The sequence below is a fragment of the Bombina bombina genome, chromosome 12 (genome assembly GCF_027579735.1).
Source record: "Bombina bombina isolate aBomBom1 chromosome 12, aBomBom1.pri, whole genome shotgun sequence".
NCBI classification, from domain to species: Eukaryota; Metazoa; Chordata; class Amphibia; order Anura; family Bombinatoridae; genus Bombina; species Bombina bombina.
Window position 1 is genome coordinate 85,058,284 of NC_069510.1, and position 27,668 is coordinate 85,085,951.

Sequence of the window (27,668 nt, forward strand, 5' to 3'; positions counted from 1 at the left end):
AATTTGTTTCATTCTTAGTATCTTTTGTTAAAGGGCCAGCAATGCACTACTGGGAGTTGGCTAAACACATCTGAAGAACCAGTGAGAAGAATCATTTGTCTGCAGCCACCAATCAGCAGCTAGCTCCCAGTAATGCATATCTGATCTTGAGCCTACCTAGGTTTGCTTTTCAACTAAGGATACCAAGATAATAAAGCAAACAGTGAGGATTATGTAAAGTACAAATTCTAATTGTGCTTTGAAAATATATCTTTCCAAAACACACTGCGTAATATAATCGGAATGCATCAAAACACAATTGAAAGTACAAAGCTTTAAATGTAATAAAACTTAAGGCAAAATCTAAATTTTAAAGTATAAATGCAACAAACTTTCATGTCATGTAGTGCTATAGTGTATGCTTCTCTCCTTCATAACATAAATGTAGGGAACCCCACTTTAGAGAGCAAAACTTGCCTTTCTATCTTTTCTTTTCTTTAGAATGTAAAACCGAATATATTGGCAAAAACAGATTTTGATTAAATTGAAGAGAATTCAGCCTTGCTGCATAAAAATAAAAATTTCCTGAGTACTGAGCCTGCTACAGAACAATATCTGTCTATGAATATTGAGATTTGATGTAATTGGGTTCACTTTACTGCATGTTTTTTTTTTTGTTTGTTTTTTTTGTTTTGCGTAATAACAGGTGATGGCGTCGGTCCCACTATTCAGATTGGGGAAGAGACTGTAATTACAGTTGATGCAAAGGCTGCTGGGAAGGGTAAAGTGACCTGTACAGTGTGCACGCCAGATGGTACCGAGGTGGACGTAGATGTTGTTGAGAATGAAGATGGTACCTTTGACATCTTCTACACTGCTCCCCAACCTGGCAAATATGTAATATGTGTGCGTTTTGGTGGGGAGCATATTCCAAACAGCCCATTCCAGGTCATGGTAAGTAAATGTCCGGTTTTATTATTTTAATCAATTTTTTTAATTGTTTAATTACCTATGTCTGTATTTGCTACAGCAGCATATTTTTTTCTTACACACGGTTTCATACAAAATGGCTATTTTAAACTGTCGAGGTTCTGTTAATAAAGAGCTTTTAAAAGGCCATAATAGGTTAAAATGTATATGCTGTAACGAATTATAGCTTCTTTTTTTTTTTTTTTTCTTGAACAATCGATACTGTACTACTGTATTTAAATCCCTGCAGAGCACTGCTGGCCCTGAGTGTGAACCACCTCTGATCCAATCAGCAGTGCTAGTTACACAGCACTGCTGATTGGCTCAGCTGTGTTTTCTGCTCAAGGGCCAGCAGTGCTATATTTTTTTTTTTTTTTTCCCGGTGTTTAACCCCTTTGAAAATTAAAGGGCCATAATAGTAAAAAAAATAACCTGCTCTAATTAGAGCATGTAAGCCTAACAACACTGCACTGCTGTTTGCAGTATATGAAAATGTAGAAGGCTTAGCTGCATAGTGCATTACAGCCCTAAACTTATTAGACCGACTGAGTAAGTCTTCAGTCTGACATGATGACTTTTTGTGGCAATTTCAAGGACTGTTAAGGAGCCTTTATGCTGTGTAAGTGCCTTTTTAAACTGTTAGTTATAAAATTAAGGGAATTAAAACACTAACAAAATACAGAAATGGCTACAAAAACCAGCCTGTATATTTGTCTAGTAGTTCCTTAAAGTGTATGTAAACTCTCACCCTTTGTATAAACAGATGTGGAATGTTAGCAATATTTCATGTGGAGTTTAATTCATCAGTTGTAATGAAGATGCGCTGTAACTTTGTAATGTAGCTCTGAAATTCAAATAGCTCACAAAAATACTTTTGAAGTGGGCGGCCGGAGTGCGGGGTATTTCAGCTCTCCATTACAACGCGCGTTAAAGCGCAACTCCATCTGAAATATCACTATTTACTTCTATTCATTTTTCTTTGTTCCATGTAACTTTTGTTTAAAAAGCAGGGATGTAAGCTTAGGAGCTGACCCATTTCTGGTGCACTATATGGCAGCTGCTTTGCAAGAATGTTATACATTTGCTAGAGCACTAAAGGGCAGCACCATTTCCTGTCATGTAGTGCTGCAGATGCCTACTTAGGTATCTCTTCAATGCAGAATTTCACGGGATCCAAGCAAATTTTTTAAATGTGTTGGATACAACCTGGCTTTTTTAACTACTTTCAAATAATTTCTATCGATTTTGCTTTAGTTCTCATGGTATCCTTTGGTAAAGTGTAATCCTACACCAAGAAGGATTATTACATTATCAATTAATTTTTGGTTTTCACGGACATAAATTACAAATATATATTTTCAATAACACATTTTTGGGTTTTCACAAACTACTCAGTTTTTATGGATATATTTTTTACACAAATTTTAATTTTTAACTTTTGATTTTTTAACACTTTTTCACATTTTTTTTTTAAAAAAAAATTCAACATTTTTGAACAATTTCACATTTCCCACTAACTCTGGGAAGGAACTCACTATTCCTCAAGGACTCACTGTCATCTATCCTTATTTATTGGATTAGGAAGACCATCCCAAAATTGGACAATCACAGTTGGACTATCAATTTGACATTTGAACATACAGGACTATTGTACTGTATTGTCCTAACTAGATATTAACCACATGGATCCATGTTTTTACTTGTATTCATTTTTAACTATCTATTTGTTGGGTAAATAAATGTAAACAATTAAGTATATATCCTTAGCCTTGTATATTAGTCGCTCCTTTGATCTTGATTGTAATCCTAGGTGAGCTCAGGAGCGTGCACGTGTTTGCAACAATATTTATGCATGGTATACACCGTTAACACTACTGCCAGATAGCTAGACATGTGACCGCTCCTGAGCTCATCTAGGATTACTCTTTAACAAAGTAAACAGAACTAAGAAAAATTGATATAAATAAATTGGGAAGTTGTTAAAAATGTCATACATTTGAGTTTAATTTTGACTTTACTGTCCCTTTTTTAAATCCTGATCTTAAAAAATGCTCTTTGTCCTGACTTCAAAGGCGCACTAATGATTAATTTTAAATGAATCTGTAGCCCAGTAACCAGTTATTACGGACTATCACCTCTACTGTAGCTCAGATGCTAAACATGGGTCAGAAGTAATTGATCTAGAACAGTTGGTTTTCAAACCTGTCCTAACGCCTCCCTAACAGGCCAGATTTTGAGGATATCTGAACTAGAACACAGGTGAAATTAGTGGTAAACCTGATGAACTGATCTGCTCTCACCCTAGGTAATCCTAAATATCTGGCCTGTTGGGGAGGCCCGAGGACAGGTTTGAAAAACTGATCTAGAACTGGGGTCATCAATTGTGGCCCTCCTGAGGTTTTGAAACTACAGTTCCCATGATGCTCAGCTGAAATGCTGGCTGAGCATCATGGGAAATTTATTTCCAAAACCTGATGACCCCTGATCTAGAACATTCCAGATAACCCAACTAGATTTTAAACCTATCTATATTTTTATTAAGTGGTTGGAGGGTATGTTTACTGTGTTAACCTTCTTTGTATGTATTTTAATGTCAATGCCTATCGTCATAGTATGGCGCTCCCCGTTGTGTAACAAACTAATATTTGCTTGCACCTTCAACACAGGCTTTGGACGGCGAACAAATGATACCGCAGCAGATGGTTCCGCAGCAATTAGCCCCACCTTACGCATACCCGGGCATTCAACAACCCTGGGTATTTTACCTTTACCAGTAATTGTAACACATGGTGGAAAAAACTTTCTGGTGCATTAGGGGATTGAGAAAGAACCCTGGAATTCAACACTCTAGATTGCTTCACAAATTCCTGCTTGTTTTCATCTCTGCCTGTTCTAACTGTTCAACTGCATCTGTAAAATATTTTTGTTCACTAAAGTGAAAGGGACATGAAATAACAATTTGTTTCTTTCATGTTTAAGAGCATGCAATTTTAAACAACTTTCCAAGTATCTTCTATTATATAATTTGCTTCATACTTGATATCCTTGGTTGAAAAATAGGATCAGTGGTTGCACATAGATGCCTAGTGTGATTGGCTTGCATTGCTATTTCTTCAACAAAGGATATCTAAAGAATAAAGCAAACTACTTAACTAAAAGTAAGTTGGATTGTTTAAAATTCTATTATCTGTGTGAATCATAAGAACATTTTTGGGTTTCATGTCCCTTTAATACTGTATTTCTGAAGTGCTTAGTGACTTAATTTAGTGAGTAGGTTTGCTTAAAAAGATAAAAAGGTCTAAACTGAAATCTGTATTGGGTGCCCCCCAGCGGCATACGCACATATGTTGGGGTCTGTGCACTATTATTCAAACCCTACACCTTCTCAGTCAGCATGACACAAATTAAGTCTTCAGAAACACAATACACACAACCGTGAATAGGGGTGCACGGGTCCTCGCAGCATATGTGCGTATGCTACTGATAAACAGTTACTAGAAACCTTTTTGCTAATAGAAGTGTATTGCAAAAATGCTTCTATTTAAAATTGAATTGCAAACATGCACATTTCAGTTTTGTCCTTTCTATCCCTTAATGTAAGACTTGCTTAGTGTGTGGTTTTTATGCATCTCCCTGCCCCAGCATGTATTTGCTCAGGGAAGGCACGTGTGCTATATTTAAAAAATACTGCAGCTGTAAGTAGATTTAGTGTTGCAGCTGTAGGTGGATTTAGTGTTGCAGCTGTAGGTGGATATATTTAGTGTGTTCTATCACCTAGCCTAACACAGCTGTGGTGAAATCTTATTGGCCTGTTTCACATAAGCACCTGCTTGCTTTTTTTTGCTATGAAATTGTGAATTCCAAGTAACTTCCTTCCTTACCCATAATGCACTGGGGTTAGTTTCCCTCGGTCTGCAATGGCTGACAAATTTTAGGGAGGAGGGTGGGTTTTGTGGTGTCCATGTCTGTCCATTCTTAAATTCCAGATGTCTGCCATCTTCCCATTCTTCATAAAGTCTGATACTTCCTTTTTGTTTTTTTTCCCCATTTGTACATTTTCCATAATGTCACCACCACATCTGTAACAAAAGGAGTTCCGCTGCTTCCTTTTGTTTTATCATCCAGTGTTCAGTGTTTTTTCATTGATCTTTTGTTGTGGTCTCTTGCAGAGTTCGTTTCCAGGTTTGCCAAGTATTTGGATAAACTAACTGCAAAGACCTTTTTATTGTTCCCCCCTTTTTTTTTTTTTTTTTTTTTTTTCCTTCCTCAACGCAAACTTCTCTGTGTGTACTTTAAAAAGACTATTTAAATTAGAAATGAGTTGTTTAGTCCCCTATTTGCGACTGTAAGGCGTAAAGGCTTTTAAAAGGATGTTGTACTCAAAAATGTTCTAAGTATGTATTTAGGTGCGTTTTTTTTTTTTTTTTTCTTTTAATCTACCAATCGGTGAGCACTGGATACCTATGTATCAGTTGTGTGCAAATGTGCAGTTTCATTTTAAATTTTATGGAATTTTTAGTTACATATTTAACTTTTTTTGTGTGTCCTTGGTAGACACTAATACAGAGCAACAGTTTTTGACCCCTAACTAAATGCGCCGCGCATAAATACATGCAGAGGAGTTGTGTTCTTCTCCATTAAAGCATGCAGTTGTTATTGTTGCCCTTAATAGAAGTCTGCTCAGTTGTACTGTTCACTTTTTTTATTTTAGGCCACTGACCGTCCACTGATGGGTGTGAACGGACTGGATGTTGCAGGACTAAGACCTTTTGACCTAGTCATTCCATTTACAATAAAAAAAGGAGAGATCACAGGTAACCGGTGTGATGATTGTAATTTACTTTAAGGTCTTGCAGAACGTTAGTCGCTTGCATTTAATTTCCTGAAATCTATTTAGGGTTCCGAAAGGTTCAGGACGTTGTGTTATTCCAAAATAACTCTGTGCTTCTCTAAGAATAATGAAATTGTTACAGTACATTAGTAGTTCTTCTTTTTTTATTTTTCTATCATGATTCAGATAAAGCATAGTTTTTAACATCTTTCCAATTGACCTCCTATTTAGCTTCGTTCTCTTAGTATACTTTGTTGAAGGAGCAACAATGCGCCGCTGAGTTAGCTGAACACATTGGTAAGCCTATTATAGAGGTATACATGTGCCGTAACCAGTTGGCAGCTAGCTCCTGAGCCTACCTTTTCAACCAAGGATACAAAGAGAATGAAGCAAATTTGATTATAGACGAAAATTGGAAAGTTAAGGTTTTTTTTTTATGCCTTATCTAAATCTTTAAAAAAAAACTGGGTTCCTTTTTTAAGCAGACCTAACCAAATCTGTTTTGCTGCTTCTTTTTAGGGGAGGTTCGTATGCCATCTGGTAAAGTAGCCCGGCCTGACATTACTGATAACAAAGATGGAACCGTAACCGTGAGATACGCACCTACAGAAGCAGGTCTGCACGAGATGGACATTAAGTATGACAGTATGCATATCCCAGGTAGGCTTCTGCATATGATACACCTTAACTGAGCCTGAAGCTAATTAAAAAATGTAAACGATGGGACCTTATTTAAATGTTTTTATTAAAAACAAACAAAAAAACTCTAGACTATTTGCTTAATAGTGAACCATCCACAATGTGATCTGGAGAATAGAAATGCCCTTTCTTACTGTAGCTGCCTAAAATATATGCATTGCATTGCCTTTCACTAATACTATGTACACAAATGATTCTTCCCAATAGGAACTTCATTAGCATGGTGCATCTCTGAATTTAAAGGGACAGTAAATCCATTAATTTGTGTATAAAGTGTTTAGTTGTGCATAATGAAACAATTCTGCAGTACATGTTCATTATTTGTTTTGCTTCCTTTTCATATAATTTAGCTCTGAAAATTGAGCAATTTCTACTTCAAGTACACCCTACTGACTTCTCAAGGCTAACCCTGCTAAATAAGCCCCCTACGGGCTATAACTAATAACTGCAAATAAATTCATTTAACACTACCTTTGTAAATACTGTACTGGTATAGATTAAAAGGACAGGAAACATCAACATTTTCTTTCATGATTTGGATAGAACATAATGTGTGCAGGCACCAATCAGCTTGCTCCCACTAGTGTAGGATATGTGCGTATTCTTTTTCAACAAGGATACCAAGAGAATGAAGCACATCTGAATATGTGAATTTAAGTGTCTTAAAATGACTGATTCATGCAAGTTTACTTTAACTTTTAAAGGGATAGGAAAGTCCAATCACTTCTACTGAACCTACAATCTATGAAATCTTATGGTTCTCAAGTCAATGATTTAGTTGAACTTCCATCTGGTTTGGGAGTAAAATCCTTCATAAAGTGATTTGGGTTTTCAATACAACTACCTATCATGAAAGACTTTGTTATAATATGGGGGGTTTATCCCCTTTCCGCTTTCTCTCTACCCAGGAGACCCTAGACCAGTGATGTTGAACCTTGGCCCTCCAGATGTTTCAAAACTACATTTCCCATGATGCTCCATTAGACTGAGTGCCTAAGCATCATGGGAAATGTAGTTCTGAAACATCTGGCATGCCAAGGTTCTCCATCACTGCGCCTAGACATTCCATCTTGATGTCACTATCCCTAATACTCTTATGTTCCTTTCTTTTTTGGGAACTAACATTTTTTTTACCATTAAATGTCAATGAACCCATTGATATTATTTAAACCTTATTCTGTTGATTGACTGTAATAAAACATAGCACCACTTATGGAATTGGAAGCATTTGCTATGATATTCCAACCATCCTGTATAATGAACTGCATTATAGACTGAATTTTACTCAACATAAAGAGACTGCATATCCCACAATTGCACCTTCTGGAACTATATTGGCGAAATGTTGTGAATACCTTGTTTGAATTGTATCTCACTGTTTAAAGCCTTAAAACTTTATTTAAAAAAAAAAAAACACACTAGATTAAAAAAAATGACTAAGTGACTGTAATATGTACAGCTTTGTGGTTATATCCGGATGATGATTTGACCGACCTGTTTGATTTTTAGGGAGCCCTCTGCAGTTCTATGTTGATTACGTGAATAGCGGACACGTTACTGCTTATGGTCCAGGACTGATACACGGTACTGTGCATAAACCAGCAGTCTTCACTGTGAACACTAAGGATGCTGGGGAAGGTAAAGTCTGAAGAATCATGGGTAAAAAAAATTCCCCAAAAATCTATGGTTTGAACTACTTTCTTGACGTGAAGGTCTTCTCATTTTAGGTGGATTGTCACTGGCAATCGAAGGTCCTTCTAAGGCAGAGATCAGCTGTACTGATAACCAGGATGGGACTTGTACAGTATCGTACCTTCCTGTGCTTCCTGGAGACTATAGCATCCTTGTGAAATACAATAACAAACACATTCCTGGCAGTCCATTTGTTGCAAAGATCACAGGTATGTGCAAGAAAAGTCTTAGCCGCTTTCTACACATTTAAAGGGACTTTTGTGATTCCGATAGAATCTATAGTTTTTAAACAACTTTCCAATCTATTGCATTTTATTTTCTTAACCTTTGTTGAAAAGCAGGAAGGAACGTTCAGGCATTTCTTCAACAGGATTTTGTTACAATGTTATACTTTAGCAAGGACATTAGATGGCAGCACTGTTTCCTGTCATGTGCATGCTAACTCAACAAAGAACATCATGAGAATGATGCAAATATGATAATAGAATTAACTCGAAAACCTTTTTTTAAAGTGTATTCTCTATCTGAATCGTGAGAAAATGTCATGTCCCTTTTTTAATTTTGACTTTACTGTCCCTTTAAAGGGACAGTAAACACCAATTTTCATATAACTGCATGTAAGACACTACTATAAAGAAGAATATGCACAGATACTGATATAAAATCTAGTATAAAACAGTTTAAAAACTTAAAGCTCCCAGTTTAGCTCTGAAGAAAAAGCTAGCTAGAACACCCACTTTAAGTGGGAAATAACACACTCCCCACTCCCTCTGCATATGAAGACTCCTTTACACAAACAGGAGCAAGCTGGAGTAGGAATACCTCGGTATTCTCCTAAAATTTTGGGGCTTGGTTAGGAGTCTGAAAATCAGAGCAATGTTATTTAAAAATAAGCAAAAGTATACATTTAAAAACCTGTATGGGCTATATAAATGGATCATCTACAAAACATTTATGCAAAGAAAAATTGTGTATAATGTATAAGGCTACAACATTCAAACTTAAATGTATTGGATAGATCATGAAGTTGTAAAAAAAACTTTCCAATTTACTTCTATTAATTTAGCTTAGTTCGCTTGATTTATAATTTGAGTAATCCTAACTGAGCTCAGGAGCGTGCAAGTGCCTAGCCATTGGGCAACAGTGTTTGTAACATTGTCTATAGTAATGTTATAGATAGTTCCAACCACTGCTATACATTGCTAAAAACGTGTACACTCCTGAGCTATCAGCCTACCCTAGATTTACTCTTCAACAAAGGATACCAAGAAAACAAAGCAAATTTAATCGGAGTATATTGGAAAGTTTAACATTTACAAGCTATCTAAATCATCAAAGCTTTATTTTGCCGTTACTGTCCTTTAAGAACATGATGTGGAGACTATCAATTGTTTTGTAGGAGATGAGACGATGCGAATGTCACACTTGAAGGTCGGATCTGCCGCAGATATCCCCCTGAACATTACTGAAACTGACTTGAGTCAGTTAACTGCAACCATTGCATCACCTTCTGGCAGGGAAGAACCATGCCTCCTTAAGAGACTGCGAAATGGACACATTGGTAAGATAAATATAATTTTTTTTTTTACATGTTTTATTGAATCTAGGACAGTGGAAGCCTAAAATCTACTTTAGCTATACTACATTTTTGTTGTACACCTACTTGTGTCTACTGTATGGAAAACCTTTTGGTAAGTAGTGTGCGAGTATCCAGAAATCCCACCATGGTAAAAGTTCTGTTTTTCCATCTAAATCTATCCCTACAGGAATCTCATTTGTTCCCAAGGAGACCGGCGAGCATATAGTTAGCATTAAGAAAAATGGTCTGCACATCCCAAATAGTCCTATTACTGTGATGATTAGCCAATCAGAAATTGGGGATGCCAGCAGGGTGGTAGTATCTGGCCAAGGCCTCACCGAAGGCAGAACCTTTGAGCCCTCTGAATTCATCATTGATACAAGAGAAGCAGGTATGAATCTTGTACACCATTTTATTTTGTCAAAATTAATTTTTATATTGAAGTTGCTGAAATTTGAATGTGGTGCAAGAGATGCAAACTGGCGCTTTCTTTAATTGTTTTAGGCATTGTCTTGTAACGCATACGAATTTGTGATGACCTTTCCTACACTTAGAACATTTTATTAACTCTTGTGTGTGTATAACCGCAAGAATGAATCGTGTTAATGGACTATTATATACAGTAGAATTGCATAATCCGTAAATACGTAATAACGCCAATTACAATAATGCTCACATTGACTTTCAAATGCTCAGTAGATATTGTGACAAATTTCAAAATTTCCTTTAATTACTTTTCTTTCTTTCATGTAATTAGCAAGAGTCCATGAGCTAGTGACGTATGGGATATACATTCCTACCAGGAGGGGCAAAGTTTCCCAAACCTTAAAATGCCTATAAATACACCCCTCACCACACCCACAATTCAGTTTTACAAACTTTGCCTCCGATGGAGGTGGTGAAGTAAGTTTGTGCTAGATTCTACGTTGATATGCGCTCCGCAGCAAGTTGGAGCCCGGTTTTCCTCTCAGCGTGCAGTGAATGTCAGAGGGATGTGAGGAGAGTATTGCCTATTTGAATGCAGTGATCTCCTTCTAAGGGGTCTATTTCATAGGTTCTCTGTTATCGGTCGTAGAGATTCATCTCTTACCTCCCTTTTCAGATCGACGATATACTCTTATATATACCATTACCTCTGCTGATTCTCGTTTCAGTACTGGTTTGGCTATCTGCTATATGTAGATGAGTGTCCTGGGGTAAGTAAGTCTTATTTTCTGTGACACTCCTAGCTATGGTTGGGCACTTTGTTTATAAAGTTCTAAATATATGTATTCAAACATTTATTTGCCTTGACTCAGAATGTTCAACTTTCCTTATTTTTCAGACAGTCAGTTTCATATTTGGGATAATGCATTTTAATTTAACATTTTTTACCTTAAAATTTGACTTTTTCCCTGTGGGCTGTTAGGCTCGCGGGGGCTGAAAATGCTTCATTTTATTGCGTCATTCTTGGCGCGGACTTTTTTGGCGCAAAAATTCTATTTCCGTTTCCGGCGTCATACGTGTCGCCGGAAGTTGCGTCATTCTTTGACGTTATTTTGCGCCAAAAATGTCGGCGTTCCGGATGTGGCGTCATTTTTGGCGCCAAAAAGCATTTAGGCGCCAAATAATGTGGGCGTCTTATTTGGCGCGAAAAAATATGGGCGTCACTTTTGTCTCCACATTATTTAAGTCTCATTTTTTATTGCTTCTGGTTGCTAGAAGCTTGTTCTTTGGCATTTTTTCCCATTCCTGAAACTGTCATTTAAGGAATTTGATCAATTTTGCTTTATATGTTTTTTTCTTTTACATATTGCAAGATGTTCCACGTTGCAACTGAGTCAGAAGATACTTCAGGAAAATCACTGCACAATGCTGGAGCTACCAAGCTAAGTGTATCTGCTATAAACTTTTGGTATCTGTTTCTCCAGCTGTTATTTGTATTGCATGTCATGTCAAACTTATTAATGCAGATAAAATTTCCTTTAGTACTGTTACATTACCTGTTGCTGTTCCGTCAACATCTAATTTTCAGAGTGTTCCTGATAACATAAGAGATTTTATTTTTTAAATCCATTAAGAAGGCTATGTCTGTTATTTTTCCTTCTAGTATACATAAAAGTCTTTTAAAACTTCTCTTTTTTTCAGATGAATTTTTAAATGAACATCATCAGTCTGATACTGATAATGGTTCTTCTGGTTCTGAGGTTTCTGTCTCAGAGGTTGATGCTGATAAATCTTTGTATTTGTTCAAGATGGAATTTATTCGTTCTTTACTTAAAGAAGTGTTATTTGCATTAGAAATAGAGGATTCTGGTCCTCTTGATACTAAATGTAAACGTTTAAATAAGGTTTTTAAATCTCCTGTAGTTATTCCAGAAGTGTTTTATCTCCCTGATGCTATTTCTGAAGTAATTTCCAGGGAATGGAATAATTTGGGTAATTTATTTACTCCTTCTAGACGTTTAAGCAAATTATATCCTGTGCCATCTGACAGATTAGAGTTTTTTGGGACAAAAATCCCTAAGGTTATGGGGCTGTCTCTACTCCTGCTAATGTACTACTATTCCTACGGCAGATAGTACTTCATTTAAGGATCCTTTAGATAGGAAAATTGATTCCTTTCTAAGAAAAGCTTACTTATGTTCAGGTAATCTTCTTAGACCTGCTATATTTTTAGCGGATGTTGCTGCAGCTTCAACTTTTTGGTTAGAAGCTTTAGCGCAACAAGTAACAGATCATAATTTTATAGCATTATTTTTATTCTATAACATGCTAATAATTTTATTGGTGATACCATCTTTTGATATCATTAGAGTTGATGTCAGGTATATGTCTCTAGCTATTTTAGCTAGAATAGCTTTATGGATTAAACTTGGAATGCTGACATGTCTTCTAAGTCAACTTTGCTTTCCCTTTCTTTCCAGGGTAAATAATCATTTTCGTTCCTTTCCTCACAAGGAACAAAAGCCTGATCCTTCATCCTCAGGAGCAGTATCAGTTTGGAAACTATTTCCAGTTTGGAATATATCCAAGCCTTATAGAAACCTATAGCCAGCTCCTAAGTACCTATGAAGGTGCGGCCCTTATTCCAGCTCAGCTGGTATGGGGCAGATTACGTTTTCTTCAAAGAAATTTGGATCAATTCCGTTCTTAATCTCTGGTTTCAGAAACATTGTTTCAGAAAGGTACAGAATTGGCTTCAAGTTAAGGCCTCCTGCTAAGAGATTCTTTTCTTTCCCGTGTCCCAGTTAACACAGCAAAGGCTCAGCATTTCTGAAATGTGTTTCAGATCTAGAGTTGGCTGGAGTATTTATGCCAGTTCCAGTTCTGGAACAGGGGCTGGGGTCTTATTTTATCTCTTCATTGTACCAAAGAAGGTCAATTCCTTCAGACCAGTTCCGGATCTATCATTATTGAATCATTATGTTAGGATACCAACATTCAAGATGGTTACTGTAGGACTATCCTGCCTTTTGTTTAGCAAGGGCATTATATGTCTACAATAGATTTACAGGATGTGTATCTGCATATTCCGATTCATCCAGATCACTTTTAGTGTCTGAGAATCTCTTTTTAGACAAGCATTACCAGTTTTGTGGCTCTACCGTTTGGCTTAGCCTCAGTTCCAAGAATTTTTTTCAAAGGTTCTCGGTGCCCTTCTTTCTGTAATCAGAGAATAGGGTTTTGGTATTTCCTTATTTGGACGATATCTTGGTATTTGCTCAGTCTTCTCATTTTCGAAGAATCTCATACGAATCGACTTGTGTTGTTTCTTCAAGTTCATGGTTGGAGGATCAATTTACCAATCAGTTCATTGATTCCTCAGACAAGGGTAACCTTTTTAGGTTTCTAGATAAATTCAGTGTCTATGACTCTGTCCTTGTCAGACAAGAGAAGTTTAACATTGATATCAGCTTGTCAAAACCTTCAGTCACAATCATTCCCTTTGGTAGCCTTATGCATGGAAATGTTGGGTCTTAGGACTGCCGCATCAGATGCGATCTCCTTTGCTCGTTTTCACATGCGACCTCTTCAGCTCTGTATGCTGAACCTATGGTGCAGGGATTACTCAAAGATATCTCAATTAATATCTTTAAACCGATTTTACAACACTCTCTGACATGGTGGACAGATCACCATTGTTTAGTTCAGGGGGCTTCTTTGTTCTTCCGACCTGGACTATAATCTCAACAGATGCAAGTCTTACAGGTTGGGGAGCTGTGTGGGGGTATCTGACGGCACAAGGGGTTTGGGAATCTCAGGTGAGATTTCCGATCAATATTTTTGAACTCCGTGCAATTTTCAGAGCTCTTCAGTCTTGGCCTCTTCTGAAGAGAGAGTTGTTCATTTGTTTTCAGATAGACAATGTCACAACTGTGGCATACATCAATCATCAAGGAGGGACTCACAGTCCTCTGGCTATGAAAGAAGTATCTCGAATTTTGGTTTGGGCGGAATCCAGCTCCTGTCTAATCTCTGCGGTTCATATCCCAGGTATGGACAATTGGAAAGCGGATTATCTCAGTCGTCAAACGTTGCATCCGGGCGAATGGTCTCTTCACCCAGAGGTATTTCTTCAGATTGTTCAAATGTAGGAACTTCCAGAAATAGATCTGATGGCTTCTCATCTAAACAAGAAACTTCCCAGGTATCTGTCCAGATCCCGGGATCCTCAGGCGGAGGCAGTGGATGCATTATCACTTCCTTGGAAGTATCATCCTCCCTATATCTTTCCGCCTCTAGTTCTTCTTCCAAGAGTAACCTCCAAGATTCTGAAGGAATGCTCGTTTGTTCTGCTGGTAGCTCCGGCATGGCCTTACAGGTTTTGGTATGCGGATCTTGTCCGGATGGCCTCTTGCCAACCGTGGACTCTTCCGTTAAGACCAGACCTTTTGTCTCAAGGTCCTTTTTTTCCATCAGGATCTGAAATCCTTAAATTTAAAGGTATGGCGATTGAACGCTTGATTCTTGGTCAAAGAGGTTTCTCTGACTCTGTGATTAATACTATGTTACAGGCTCGTACATCTGTATCCAGAGAGATATATTATAGAGTCTGGAAGACTTATATTTCTTGGTGTCTTTCTCATCATTTTTCTTGGCATTCTTTTAGAATTCCGAGAATTTTACAGTTTCTTCAGGATGGTTTAGATAAAGGTTTGTCCGCAAGTTCCTTGAAAGGACAAATCTCTGCTCTTTCTGTTCTTTTTCACAGAAAGATTGCTATTCTTCCTGATATTCATTGTTTTGTACAAGCTTTGGTTCGTATAAAGCCTGTCATTAAGTCAATTTCTCCTCCTTGGAGTTTGAATTTGGTTCTGGGGGCTCTTCAAGCTCCTCCATTTGAACCTATGCATTCATTGGATATTAAATTACTTTCTTGGAAAGTTTTTTTGTTCCTTTTGGCCATCTCTTCTGCCAGAAGAGTTTCTGAATTATCTGCTCTTTCTTGTGAGTCTCCTTTTCTGATTTTTCATCAGGATAAGGCGGTGTTGCGAACTTCTTTTGAATTTTTACCTAAAGTTGTGAATTCCAACAACATTAGTAGAGAAATTGTGGTTCCTTCATTATGTCCTAATCCTAAGAATTCTAAGGAGAAATCGTTGCATTCTTTGGATGTTGTTAGAGCTTTGAAATATTATTATGTTGAAGCTACGAAATCTTTTCGTAAGACTTCTAGTCTATTTGTTATTTTTTCCGGTTCTAGAAAAGGCCAGAAAGCTTCTGCCATTTCTTTGGCATCTTGGTTGAAATCTTTAATTCATCTTGCCTATGTTGAGTCGGGTAAAACTCCGCCTCAGAGAATTACAGCTCATTCTACTAGGTCAGTTTCTATTTCCTGGGCGTTTAGGAATGAAGCTTCGGTTGACCAGATCTGCAAAGCAGCGACTTGGTCCTCTTTGCATACTTTTACTAAATTCTACCATTTTGATGTATTTTCTTCTTCTGAAGCAGTTTTTGGTAGAAAAGTACTTCAGGCAGCGGTTTCAGTTTGAATCTTCTGCTTATGTTTTTCATTAAACTTTATTTTGGGTGTGGATTATTTTCAGCAGGAATTGGCTGTCTTTATTTTATCCCTCCCTCTCTAGTGACTCTTGTGTGGAAAGATCCACTTCTTGGGTAGTCATTATCCCATACGTCACTAGCTCATGGACTCTTGCTAATTACATGAAAGAAAACATAATTTATGTAAGAACTTACCTGATAAATTCATTTCTTTCATATTAGCAAGAGTCCATGAGGCCCGCCCTTTTTTTGTGGTGGTTATGATTTTGTATAAAGCACAATTATTCCAATTCCTTATTTTATATGCTTTCGCACTTTTTTCTTATCACCCCACTTCTTGGCTATTCGTTAAACTGAATTGTGGGTGTGGTGAGGGGTGTATTTATAGGCATTTTAAGGTTTGGGAAACTTTGCCCCTCCTGGTAGGAATGTATATCCCATACGTCACTAGCTCATGGACTCTTGCTAATATGAAAGAAATGAATTTATCAGGTAAGTTCTTACATAAATTATGTTTTTTTGATAATGTGACATCCATCAGCCAATCACGCTCACATACCTATACTATTAACTCTTGCACATACATAATAGAAGCTGGTGTCTCAGTGTGCACAACATGGACGGCAAAAATGGATAATAATAGTAAATTTTGAAAGTTTATGGAATTGCATGAGTTTAAAGGGACAGTAAAGTCGAAATTAAACTTTCCAATTTACTTATCAAATTTGCATTCTCTTTGTATCTCTTATTGAAGAATAACATTAGGTAGGCTCATAAGGGCTCACCAGTGTGCACGAGTCTTTAGTACTCCATGGCAGCAGTGTTTTGCAATATTGTATGTATAACAAAGCTACAAATAATGATGCAAGAGTACTAAAGGCACGTGCATGCTGCCGAGCTCTCATGAGCCTACCTAGTTTCCCTCTTCAATAAGATACCAGGATAACAATGCAAATTTGATAACAAAAGTTGGAAATTGTCAAATTTGTCTAACTGAATCATGTTTGACTTTACTGTCTGTTTTAACTTGTGCCCCTTTAATTGTAATTAAAAAGTGGTTTAATTTTAAATAAGAACATGCTTGTACACATTGCTGGCTTACCAGGACGACTCCTGCAAATCTGTTTGTAGACGGTGAGCGTTCTCAACAGCACAAAAATTCTAAAATATATTTAACCAGTCCTAATAAAACCTACTCTGCTGTCCTTTTAAATTTGATTCAAACACAATTTCCTGCTCACATTTTGTGGTTCAAATGTAAATAAAAAAGAAAATAATTTCAACGAGCCATCTCCCATGTGTATTGACCCAAAGCTTCTCTCCTGCAGGCTATGGCGGTCTTAGTCTATCTATTGAGGGACCCAGCAAAGTAGACATCAATACAGAGGACTTGGAAGATGGAACCTGTAAAGTCACCTACTGCCCAACAGAGCCTGGAAACTATATCATTAATATAAAGTTTGCTGACCAGCATGTGCCAGGTGACCACTTTATGTAGTTAGATGGGGGGGGGGGGGAACAATTGGAGTGTTAGAAATTCTTCTCCATCTTTGTCATTGCTCGGCGTATACCTGGAACCTAAGGATTCAACCTTTTTTGAGGCTCATCCGCTGAAAGTGCTTTTGTGTTTTGCAGGAAGTCCATTCTCTGTCAAAGTTACAGGGGAAGGGCGTATGAAAGAGAGTATTACACGGAGACGCACTACACCTTCTGTGGCAAACATTGGTAGTCAGTGTGACCTGAGCCTGAAAATTCCTGGTAAGAACATAGTAGGAGACATTTGTACATTGCAGAAGACTTGTTTTTTTTTTAGCTTATGTAGTTTAAGTTACTTTATTTTTTTTATTTTATTCCTTCAGAAATAAATGTTCATGACATGACTGCTCAAGTCACCAGCCCGTCTGGAAACATTCACGATGCTGAAATCATGGAAGGCGAGAACAATACATACTGTATACGTTTTGTTCCCACTGAAATGGGCGTACACACGGTCAGTGTCAAGTACAAGGGTCAACATGTTCCTGGGAGCCCCTTCCAGTTTACAGTCGGTCCCCTGGGTGAGGGAGGAGCTCACAAAGTGCGGGCTGGTGGTCCTGGTCTGGAGAGGGCAGAAGTTGGAACACCAGGTAAAGCCATAGAATTTTAAAATATAAAAACGGTGTTCGCATTTAGCCAGTTTTGAGTCTTTCCTAGACGCCATGTCTCAAATGGAAGAAATGTTTAGTGCAGAGAAAAATAGGAAACTGCATATTAAAGGGACAGTTTACACCAAATTTTTTGTTTTGTTTAATAAAATAGATAATCCTTTTATTACCCATTACCCAGTCTTGCATAGCCAGCAAGGTTATATTAATACATTTTTTACCTCTGTGATTACCTTGTATATAAGTCTCTACAGACTGCCCTCTTATTTTGGTTCTTTTGACAAACTTGCATTTTAGTCAATCAGTGCTGACTCCTAGGTACCTCCATGGGCATGAGCACAATGGTATCTATATGGTACACATGAACTAACGCCCTCTAGCTGTGAAAACCTGTAAAAATGCACTGATTAGATGGGCTATATCCTAAATATGTATAGCTTAGAGGAGAAAAGGGAAAGAGGTGATATAGCTACTTTGAAGTATGTTAAAGGGCTTAGTAAGGCTGTGGGTATTTTATATATAATGGAAAATTCCAGAATAAGCAGTCATGATCTCAAGCTGAAGGGTAGTAGATTCAGGAGTAACTTGAGGAAGCACTTTACAGAGCGATTGATTTATGGATTGAACTTGCTCAAGAGGTAGCAATGACAAACACGGTGGGCGACTTTCAAAATGCCTGGGACAAGTATAAGGCTTTTTTACGAGTTAGATAAGTTTATACTTTCAGGTAATATTGGGCAGACTTGCTGGGCCTATGGTTCTTATCTGCCGTCAATATCTGTTTCTATGAATCATGAGTTTAATTTTGACTTGACTGTCCATTTAATATAGCATTGTTTTTTGTTTGAAAAAAAATACATGTTTTGGAATAGATTGGCACTTCGGTGACTAAAACAGTTGTGTATCTCAAATATAAATACGTTGATTTTATAGACATTTGTGTTTTTAATTAATTTTTTAAATTGTTTAACAGCTGAATTCAGTATCTGGACAAGAGAGGCTGGGGCTGGAGGTCTTTCTATAGCTGTAGAGGGCCCCAGCAAAGCAGAAATAGCTTTTGAAGATCGTAAAGATGGGTCATGTGGTGTGTCCTACCTCGTACAGGAACCTGGTACGTACTTGACAGATGTAGTCGGTGTTATAAGAACGCAATGAAAATGCACATGAGATGGGCCTTGATAATTATGTGACCGCTACTGCAATGACATAATTAGTTGCTCATTTTTGCATTTGACCATAAATCAAATTCATTAAATTAACCTTGTGTTTGTTTTCACTCTCCTAGGTGACTATGAAGTCTCGGTCAAATTCAATGACGAACATATTCCTGATAGCCCGTTTGTGGTTCCAGTGGGTTCCCCATCGGATGATGCCCGCAGGCTTACTGTTTCTAGTCTTCAGGTGAGGCATTGGGAAAAACCTTGGCCCTAATGACTGGGCAGAGAATTTGCCTCCTGAGCAGCTGACTAGAGCCTATTTCCTTAACCCTTACAATAACTAGCCCATAGTGCATTGCTTTTGTACTAATTGGGTAAATACCGTCTCTGCTTATACAAGTTCAGAGGAAGCAAACACTTCATCGCTGACATCTACGTAGTTTATTATACTGAAGTCCTCCCAACATTGAAACTTCAGAACTAAGGGGCCGATTATCTTCACCTAGCCAGATTAAACGTGGTTTTTCACACGGACCCTCGCAGGGGCAGTCCTGGTGGGGGATTATCTTTAAAAGGGGCAGTCTCTACAAGTGGCGCAATGTGTCCTATTGAAATTAATGGAGCTCGCTGGAAAGGGACACTATGCTTCATAGGGTGAAGTAAGCAGGGGGCTCATTTTAAAAATTCTGCATCTGATATAAATCACATTACGTTGCTTTCTACGTATAGCATCTTACAGTCTGCTATATTTTTGTATGCATTGGTTTGTCTATTAGGGTATTTTGATAACGGCTCGCCACCTTTTCATTTGCGAGACAAGAATGAGAACCGTAGAGCAGAAATTTATAGGTAGTTACGCTTGGTTTTGAGAGAACTTCATATACTCGTGTTCAGCCCATTTTACAAAAAACAATTACTTTGTATTTCCAACTGATAAATATTAATTTCTGTTTTTTGCACATCCCGTGTACTTAAAGGGACGCTGAACCCAATTGTTTTCTTTATGATTCAGATAGAACATGCAAATTTAAGCAACTTTCTAATTTACTCCTATTAATTTGTCTTCGTTCTCTTGCTTTCTTTATTTGAAAAAGAAGACATCTAAGCTATTTTTTTTGGTTTAGGACCATGGAAAACACTTAATTATTGGTGGGTGAATTTATCAGCAAAAACAACAGTGTGTTTACCAAAAATGGGCCGGCATCTAAACTTACATTCTTGCATTTCAAATAAAGATACCAAGAGAATGAAGAAAATTTGATAGGAGTAAATTAGAAAGTTGCTTAAAATTGCATGCTCTATCTGAATCACAAAATAAAAAATTTGGGTTCAGTGTCCCCTTAAATTATGATTTATACTGTGCATATTTAATGATTTATTCCTGTGTTATTGAAATATACATTTTTACATTTTTGATAAAATATGATTTTTGGTGAACTATTTTTTGTTACGATTTTTGATGCACCTTGACATACAATTTTTTTTTTTAATTTAATTTTTTTTCCCTGTGTATTTTTCTGTGAATGGTTACATTTTTTTTTTTTTATTTTTTTTTAAGTTTTATACATTACGATTTTTAATTGTGCATTTTTGTAATGTATGAATCTCCTTCCCATACGAAAATGCAGTGGCTCTATAGAATTCCACCAGGGAAATAGGGCTGGCGAGCATTCTTATAGAATCTCACCAGACCAGAGACCTTTTTGATAATCGACCCCGAAGAGCTGGTCTCAAGTGAAGGAAGGCTTACGTGTATTTACTAATGTGGATATAGAAAATGACATTACTTACCATTTCCCCATTTCAATCAAACCTTTTTTTCTGTTTCTTAAAAGGGATAGTAAACCCAACTTTTTTTTTTTCCTTTCATGATTCAGACAGAGCAGGCAATTTTAAGCAACTTTCTAATTTACTCCTATTAACTATTTTTCTTTGTTCTATCGTTATTTAAAAAGCATTAATATTAAGCTTAGGAGCCGGCCCATTTTTGGTTCAGCACCTGGGTAGCTCTGGCTGATTGGTGGGTTAATGTAGCCACCAATCAGCAAGTGCTACCCAGGTTGGTAAACTGACAATGTGCCGCCTCTTAATCTTACATTTCTGCTTTCTCAAAGATTCCAAGAGAACGAAGAAAAATTGATAATAGGAGTAAATTAGAAAATTGCTTAAAATTGCAGGCACTATCTAAATCATGAAATATTTTTTGTTTACTATCCCTTTAAAGGGAACTTGTTCTCTGACTTAACTAACCATTCTGTACATAGCTATTTCCAACCTTTATATCTATCTAGAAATCTCTTTACTCAACCTGTTCTTGAGAAATCTCCCAGCTGGCTCAAGAGGTTCTCAGTGTGTTTTTCTCGTGTCTCTCTTAAAGGCTTCGAACAGGACATTTTTAACAAATTTGCGGACATGCTGATGTTTAAAGCTGGAGAGAATGAGTTATGAGACTTGTGGCTGACACTGCCTGTTGTATGAGGGAAGGTTTTTGTTATTTTAAGGGACAGTAAAGTCAAAATGTTAAACTTTAAATTGATTGGATAAAGCATGAAATTTTAAACGACTTTCCAATTTACTTCTATTGTCAATTTTGCAGAGTTCTTTGGTATCCTTTGTTAAAGAGTAATCATTGGCAAGCTCAGGAGCAGCAGTGTTTGTAACTATGTATAACATTGCTGTAAACACTACTGCCATAGTGTGCTATAGACAAGTTAACACTCATAAGCTCCTATCAGCCTACTTAGGTTTATTTTTCAACAAAGGATACAAAGAGAACAGGGCAAATTTGATAATAAAAGTAAAATGGAAGGTTGTTTAAAATTGCATGCTCTATCTGAATCATGAAAGTTTAATTTTGACTTGACGTTCCCAGTAAAGGGGGTTTGGAAAGCAGGGAGAGAAGACCCCCCCCCCCTGTATATGAAAAGACAGGTCTACAGATTCCTGGGGCTCCTGTTTGCGTAATCTAAGTCTACGTCTGATACTTTGGGTCTTGGTTAGGAGTCTGAAAATCAGCACAATGTTCTTAAAAATAAGCTAAAATGTACATTGTTACAAGACTCCCAGGTGGGCTATATAAATGGATCTGCAAAACATTTATGCAAAGGGAAAAAAGTGTACAATGTCCCTTTAACATAGGGCTAGATGTATTCATCTGTATACGGACAAGGTTCACGTTGTAAAACTCTGCATTTCATTGCAAATATGGGGCACATTTGTTCCTCATACAGTATTTAGCATTGCACAAGCTCCACCTATTTGTTCTTGTGCAGCCAATTACACGAGAGCAGTGCTTGTCAATCACCATGGTAGAATGATTCCTGGGGGATTTCTATAGGTGGTGGAGAGGGTTTAGAAAGCAACAGTTTAAACTACTGCTTCATAAATATCAGTTGCAGGTTCAGAGCATAGAACAGTTTTATTTGCCTCATGATAAATAAAGTACCGGCTTCCCTTATACATGCTATGTGTCAGGTCTTAAGTCTCCCAATACCTTTCTCTCCCTCATTAAACAAGGCTTGAGAGTGGGTAAGTATTACATTTACTATGTCGCTGATGTTCCTTAACCATGTGATGTGTTTTTAGGAGTCAGGGTTAAAGGTCAACCAGCCAGCCTCTTTTGCAGTAAGTCTTAATGGTGCCAAAGGACTTCTAGACGCCAAAGTACACAGTCCGTCAGGCGCTCTAGAGGAGTGTTATGTAACAGAAATTGATGAAGGTGAGTTATATTATTTTTTTTCCCCTGCCAAGGCCAATGTAATGTATATAATGTACATAATTCTACTTTTTTTAATACTTTTATCATTGACTTGTGCACCTTTAAGTTAAAAGATGATCAGGCAAAAAGATGGTGACACTTAAAGGGACATGAAACAGTTTTTTTCTTTTTTTCTTTCATGATTCAGATAGATAATACAATTTTAAACCACTTTCCAGTTTACTTCTATTTAACTTGCTTCATTCTTTTTGTATCTTTTGTTGAAGCAACAATCCAATACTGGGAGCAAGCTGAACACATTGGGTGAGCCAATAATATGAGGCATATATGTGCAGCCACCAATCAGCAGCTCCTGAGCCTACCTTGATATCATGTTCTCAGAGACATGAAACCCATTTTTTTTTTTCTCACGATTCAAAGTACTCAAAAGCTCATCTGTAACAGTCAGCCACTGTTATAATGTTGCTAATTCCAATTGTTTTGCAGTTTGTCTGAGCTATGCTGAGGCCAATTAATATGGGAGACCTCTTGAAATTGTACATTCTTGAACGCAGACGTACTCGCTGCCCTTATCAATATCCTGTTTTTATTCAGTTCAATGTAATTACCGAGGTGGTGTCTAAAATAAATTTCAGCATTATACTTTTGGGGGATCTCGGCTATTTCTGGGGCTGTAAAATTAAAAAGCTGTATAGCAGTCAGAAGATCATCCAGGGAAATAGTCTCAATGTGGCTGCTACATATTGTAAATGTGCTCTGGTAGGGATATATTCTCTGCTCTGTTAGGGTATATGCTCTTATTGCTAAAGGAAGCTACCTCTATTCTTCCAATGAAAGTGTACAGGGAAAGGTGAAGTTGAAAAAAAGAGCGCAGGGAAGCTAATACCGGAATGGGGTGATTTCTCAAACATTGGTGTGTCCGGTCCACGGCGTCATCCATAACTTGTGGGAATATCTCTTCCCCAACAGGAAATGGCAAAGAGTACAGCAAAAGCTGTCCATATAGTCCCTCCTAGGCTCCGCCCACCCCAGTCATTCTCTTTGCCTTTGCACAGGCAACATCTCCACGGAGATGGTTAAGAGTATGTGGTGTTTAGTTGTAGTTTTTTATTCTACTATCAAGAGTTTATTTTGAAATGGTGCTGGTATGTACTATTTACTCTGAAACAGAAAAAGATGAAGAGTTCTGTTTGAGAGGAATATTTTAGCAGCAGTAACTAAAATCGTTTGCTGTTTCCACATAGGACTGTTGAGATGAATTAACTTCAGTTGGGGGAAACAGTTAGCAGACTTTTCTGCTTAAGGTATGACTAGCCATATTTCTAACAAGACTGTGTAATGCTGGAAGGCTGTCATTTCCCCTCATGGGGACCGGTAAGCCATTTTCTTAGTCTCAAACAGAATAAAGGGCTTAATATGGGCTATAAAACTGGTAGACACTTTTATGGGCAAGATCGATTGCTTTATTTGGGCATTTTATTCAGATTGAGGTTGAATTTCACACTTATAGACTTTGGGGAACGTTTTTTAACGTCAGGCACTGGTTTAGACACCTTTTCAGTCAGGAAGGGCCTTCACGTAGTAGGCTGAGCCTCATTTTCGCGCCATTACTGCGCAGTTACTTTTGAGAGCAGCACATGCAGCTGCATGTGTGTGGATCTGAAAGTAGTTGAAAAGGTTCCTAGAAGGCTTCATTTGGTATCGTATACCCCCTGGGTTTGGTAAAGTCGCAGCAAAGGCTGTAGCTGGGACTGTAGAGGGGTTAAAACTGTAAACGGCTCCGGTTTCGTCATTTTAAGGGTTAAAGCTCTGAATTTGGGTGCAATACTTTGAATGCTTTAAGACACTGTGGTGAAAATTTGGTAAAATTTGAACAATTCCTTCATTGTTTTTCACATATTCAGTAATAAAGTGTGCCCTGTTTAAAATTTAAAGAGACGGTAACGGTTTTAATTAAAACGGTTTTTGTACTGTATTGACAAGTTTAAGCCTATTTAACATGTCTGTACCTTCAGATAAGCTATGTTCTGTATGTATGGAAGCCAATGTGTCTCCCCCTTCCAAATTGTGTGATAATTGTGCCATAGCGTCCAAACAAAGTAAGGACAGTACTGCCACAGATAGTAAGGTTGCCCAAGATGATTCATCAGATGAGGAGAGTAAAAATAGTTCTGCTTCATCTCACTCTGTGTCTATACCAGTTTTGCCCATGCAGGAGTCGCCTAATACTTCTAGCGCGCCAATGCTTGTTACTATGCAACAATTGGCGACAGTAATGGATAAATCCATAGCTAATTTTTTATCCAAAATGCCTGAATTTCAGAGAAAGCGCGATTGCTCTGTTTTAAACACTGTAGAGCAGGAGGGCGCTGATGATAATTGTTCTGTCATTCCCTCACGCCACTCTGAAGGGGCCATGAGGGAGGTTTTGTCAGATGGGGAAATTTCAGATTCAGGTAGAATTTCTCAAAAGGCAGAACCTGATGTTGTGACACAATTATGGGGCATTCCAGACATGGATCTGATGGCGTCTCGTCAGAACTTCAAAGTTCCTTGCTACGGGTCCAGATCCAGGGATCCCAGGGCGACTCTAGTGGATGCATTAGTAGTGCCTTGGACCTTCAACCTAGCTTACGTTTTTCCACCGTTTCCTCTCATTCCCAGGCTGGTAGCCAGGATCAAACAGTAGAGGGACTCTGTGATTTTGATAGCTCCTGCGTGGCCACGCAGGACTTGGTATGCAGACCTGGTGAATATGTCATCGGCTCCACCATGGAAGCTACCTTTGAGACAAGATCTTCTGGTACAGGGTCCATTCGAACATCCAAATCTAGTCTCTCTCCAGCTGACGGCTTGGAAATTGAACGCTTGATTTTATCTAAGCGTGGGTTTTCGGATTCTGTGATACTCTGGTACAAGCCAGAAAACCTGTAACTAGAAAGATTTACCATAAAATATGGAAAAGATATATCTGTTGGTGTGAATCAAAGGGATTCTCATGGAGTAAGATAAAATTCCCAGGATCCTTTCCTTCCTACAAGAGGGTTTGGATAAGGAATTATCAGAGAGTTCTCTAAAGGGACAGATTTCTGCTTTATCTGTCTTGTTACACAAACGACTGGCGGCTGTGCCAGATGTTCAAGCCTTTGTGCAGGCTTTGGTCAGGATCAGGCCTGTTTACAGGCCGTTGACTCCTCCCTGGAGTTTAAATTTAGTTCTTTCAGTTCTCCAAGGGGTTCCGTTTAAACCTTTACATTCCATAGATATTAAGTTATCTTGGAAAGTTTTGTTTTTAGTTGCTATCTCTTCTGCTAGAAGAGTTTCTGAGTTATCTGCTCTACAGTGTACTCCGCCCTATCTGGTGTTCCATGCAGATAAGGTCGTTTAGCGTACAAAACCTGGTTTTCTTCCAAAGGTTGTTTCCAACAAGAATATTAACCAGGAAATATTTGTACCTTCTTTGTGTCCGAATCCAGTTTCAAAGAAGGAACGTTTGTTACACAATTTAGATGTAGTCCGTGCTTTAAAGTTTTATCTAGAAGCAACAAAGGATTTCAGACAAACATCTTCTCTGTCGTCTATTCTGGTAAAAGGAGAGGTCAAAAAGCTACTGCTACCTCTTTCCTTTTGGCTGAAAAGCATCATCCGATTGGCTTATGAGACTGCCGGACGACAGCCTCCTGAAAGAGTCACAGCTCACTCTACTAGGGCTGTAGCTTCCACATGGGCCTTCAAGAACGAGGCTTCTGTTGATCAGATATGCAAGGCAGCGACTTGGTCTTCCCTGCACACTTTTGCCAAATTCTACAAATTTGATACTTTTGCTTCTTCGAAGGCTATTTTTGGGGGAGAGGTTTTGCAAGCCGTGGTGCCTTCCGTTTAGGTAACCTGATTGGCTCCCTCCCTTCATCCGTGTCCTAAAGCTTTGGTATTGGTTCCCACAAGTTATGGATGACGCCGTGGACCGGACACACCAATGTTGGAGAAAACAGAATTTATGCTTACCTGATAAATTACTTCACCTTTCCCTGCTACTTTTTGTAAACCAGTAACAATGTAGGCGTATTACGCGTTTGGCTAATCGATTTTGCTTACTTTTGTAAAGGGCGATTCTCAGTTGGACTTTGCATTGGTTCTACAGATATAGGGGGTTAAAGCGACACTCGTCAAAATGAAACTTTCATTATTCAGAAAGAGCAGCAATTTTAAACAACTTTCCAGTTTTTCTTCCATTAACAAAATGTGCAGAGTCTTTTTACATTTACAATTTTTGCGTCACCAGCTCCTGAGCATGTGCAAGAATTCAGAATATACGTATATGCATTTGTGATTGGCTGATGGATGTCACATGATAGTGGTAGAAATAGACATAACTTTGAAATTTATCAGACAAAAATCTACTGCTTATTTTGAAGTTCAGACTAAGTGCTAGTGCGTTTGTTTATGCAAAACTACTGTATTTCCTGGTCCTTTAAGGAAACTAAAATGTAGAACAGGCTCTGCTGTGTTTTTCGAGTGAAGACTGCTTTTCCCTTATGTGATAATATAATGCAGCAGTGTTTATAACCTTTACAAACCTGTTTGTAGACATACATGTTACTGAGCCTACCTCGGTATGCTCTCATGCAAACCACAACAAGGTAAATTTGGATCTCTCAATCATTAGCATTTTTACTTTCATATTTAATTTTTAAAGGCACATGAAACCCCAAATTCTTCTTTCATGATTTAGATGGGGCGTGTCATTTTAAAACTCCAATTTATTTCTATTTAATTTGCTTCATTCTTTGGTGTCCTTTGTTGAAGAAGCAGCAATGCACCTACTGTTTGGTGACTGCACATATGTATCTCTTCTTAACTAGCAATCGGCAGCTCTTGAGCCTACGTGGATATACTTTTCCACAAAATCTTCAAA

At 37.8% G+C, this 27,668-nt stretch overlaps 1 protein-coding gene across 4 annotated transcripts in view; it reads left to right on the top strand.

Moving 5' to 3' along the window:
* FLNA (filamin A) overlaps positions 1-27,668 on the top strand; it is a 186,389-nt gene that overhangs the window by 137,668 nt on the left and 21,053 nt on the right. For 2 of the 4 annotated variants that reach the window (XM_053695961.1, XM_053695962.1), the window contains 14 exons: positions 686-933; positions 3,615-3,704; positions 5,660-5,762; positions 6,299-6,439; positions 7,988-8,116; positions 8,206-8,379; positions 9,570-9,731; positions 9,937-10,140; positions 17,063-17,215; positions 17,370-17,492; positions 17,594-17,860; positions 18,852-18,989; positions 19,164-19,279; positions 22,621-22,753. In XM_053695961.1, coding sequence (XP_053551936.1) covers positions 686-933; positions 3,615-3,704; positions 5,660-5,762; positions 6,299-6,439; positions 7,988-8,116; positions 8,206-8,379; positions 9,570-9,731; positions 9,937-10,140; positions 17,063-17,215; positions 17,370-17,492; positions 17,594-17,860; positions 18,852-18,989; positions 19,164-19,279; positions 22,621-22,753 — 2,181 coding nt within the window. The remainder of the gene's footprint in view (positions 1-685; positions 934-3,614; positions 3,705-5,659; positions 5,763-6,298; positions 6,440-7,987; positions 8,117-8,205; positions 8,380-9,569; positions 9,732-9,936; positions 10,141-17,062; positions 17,216-17,369; positions 17,493-17,593; positions 17,861-18,851; positions 18,990-19,163; positions 19,280-22,620; positions 22,754-27,668) is intronic. The other 2 variants (XM_053695964.1, XM_053695963.1) reach the window with 1 other exon arrangement.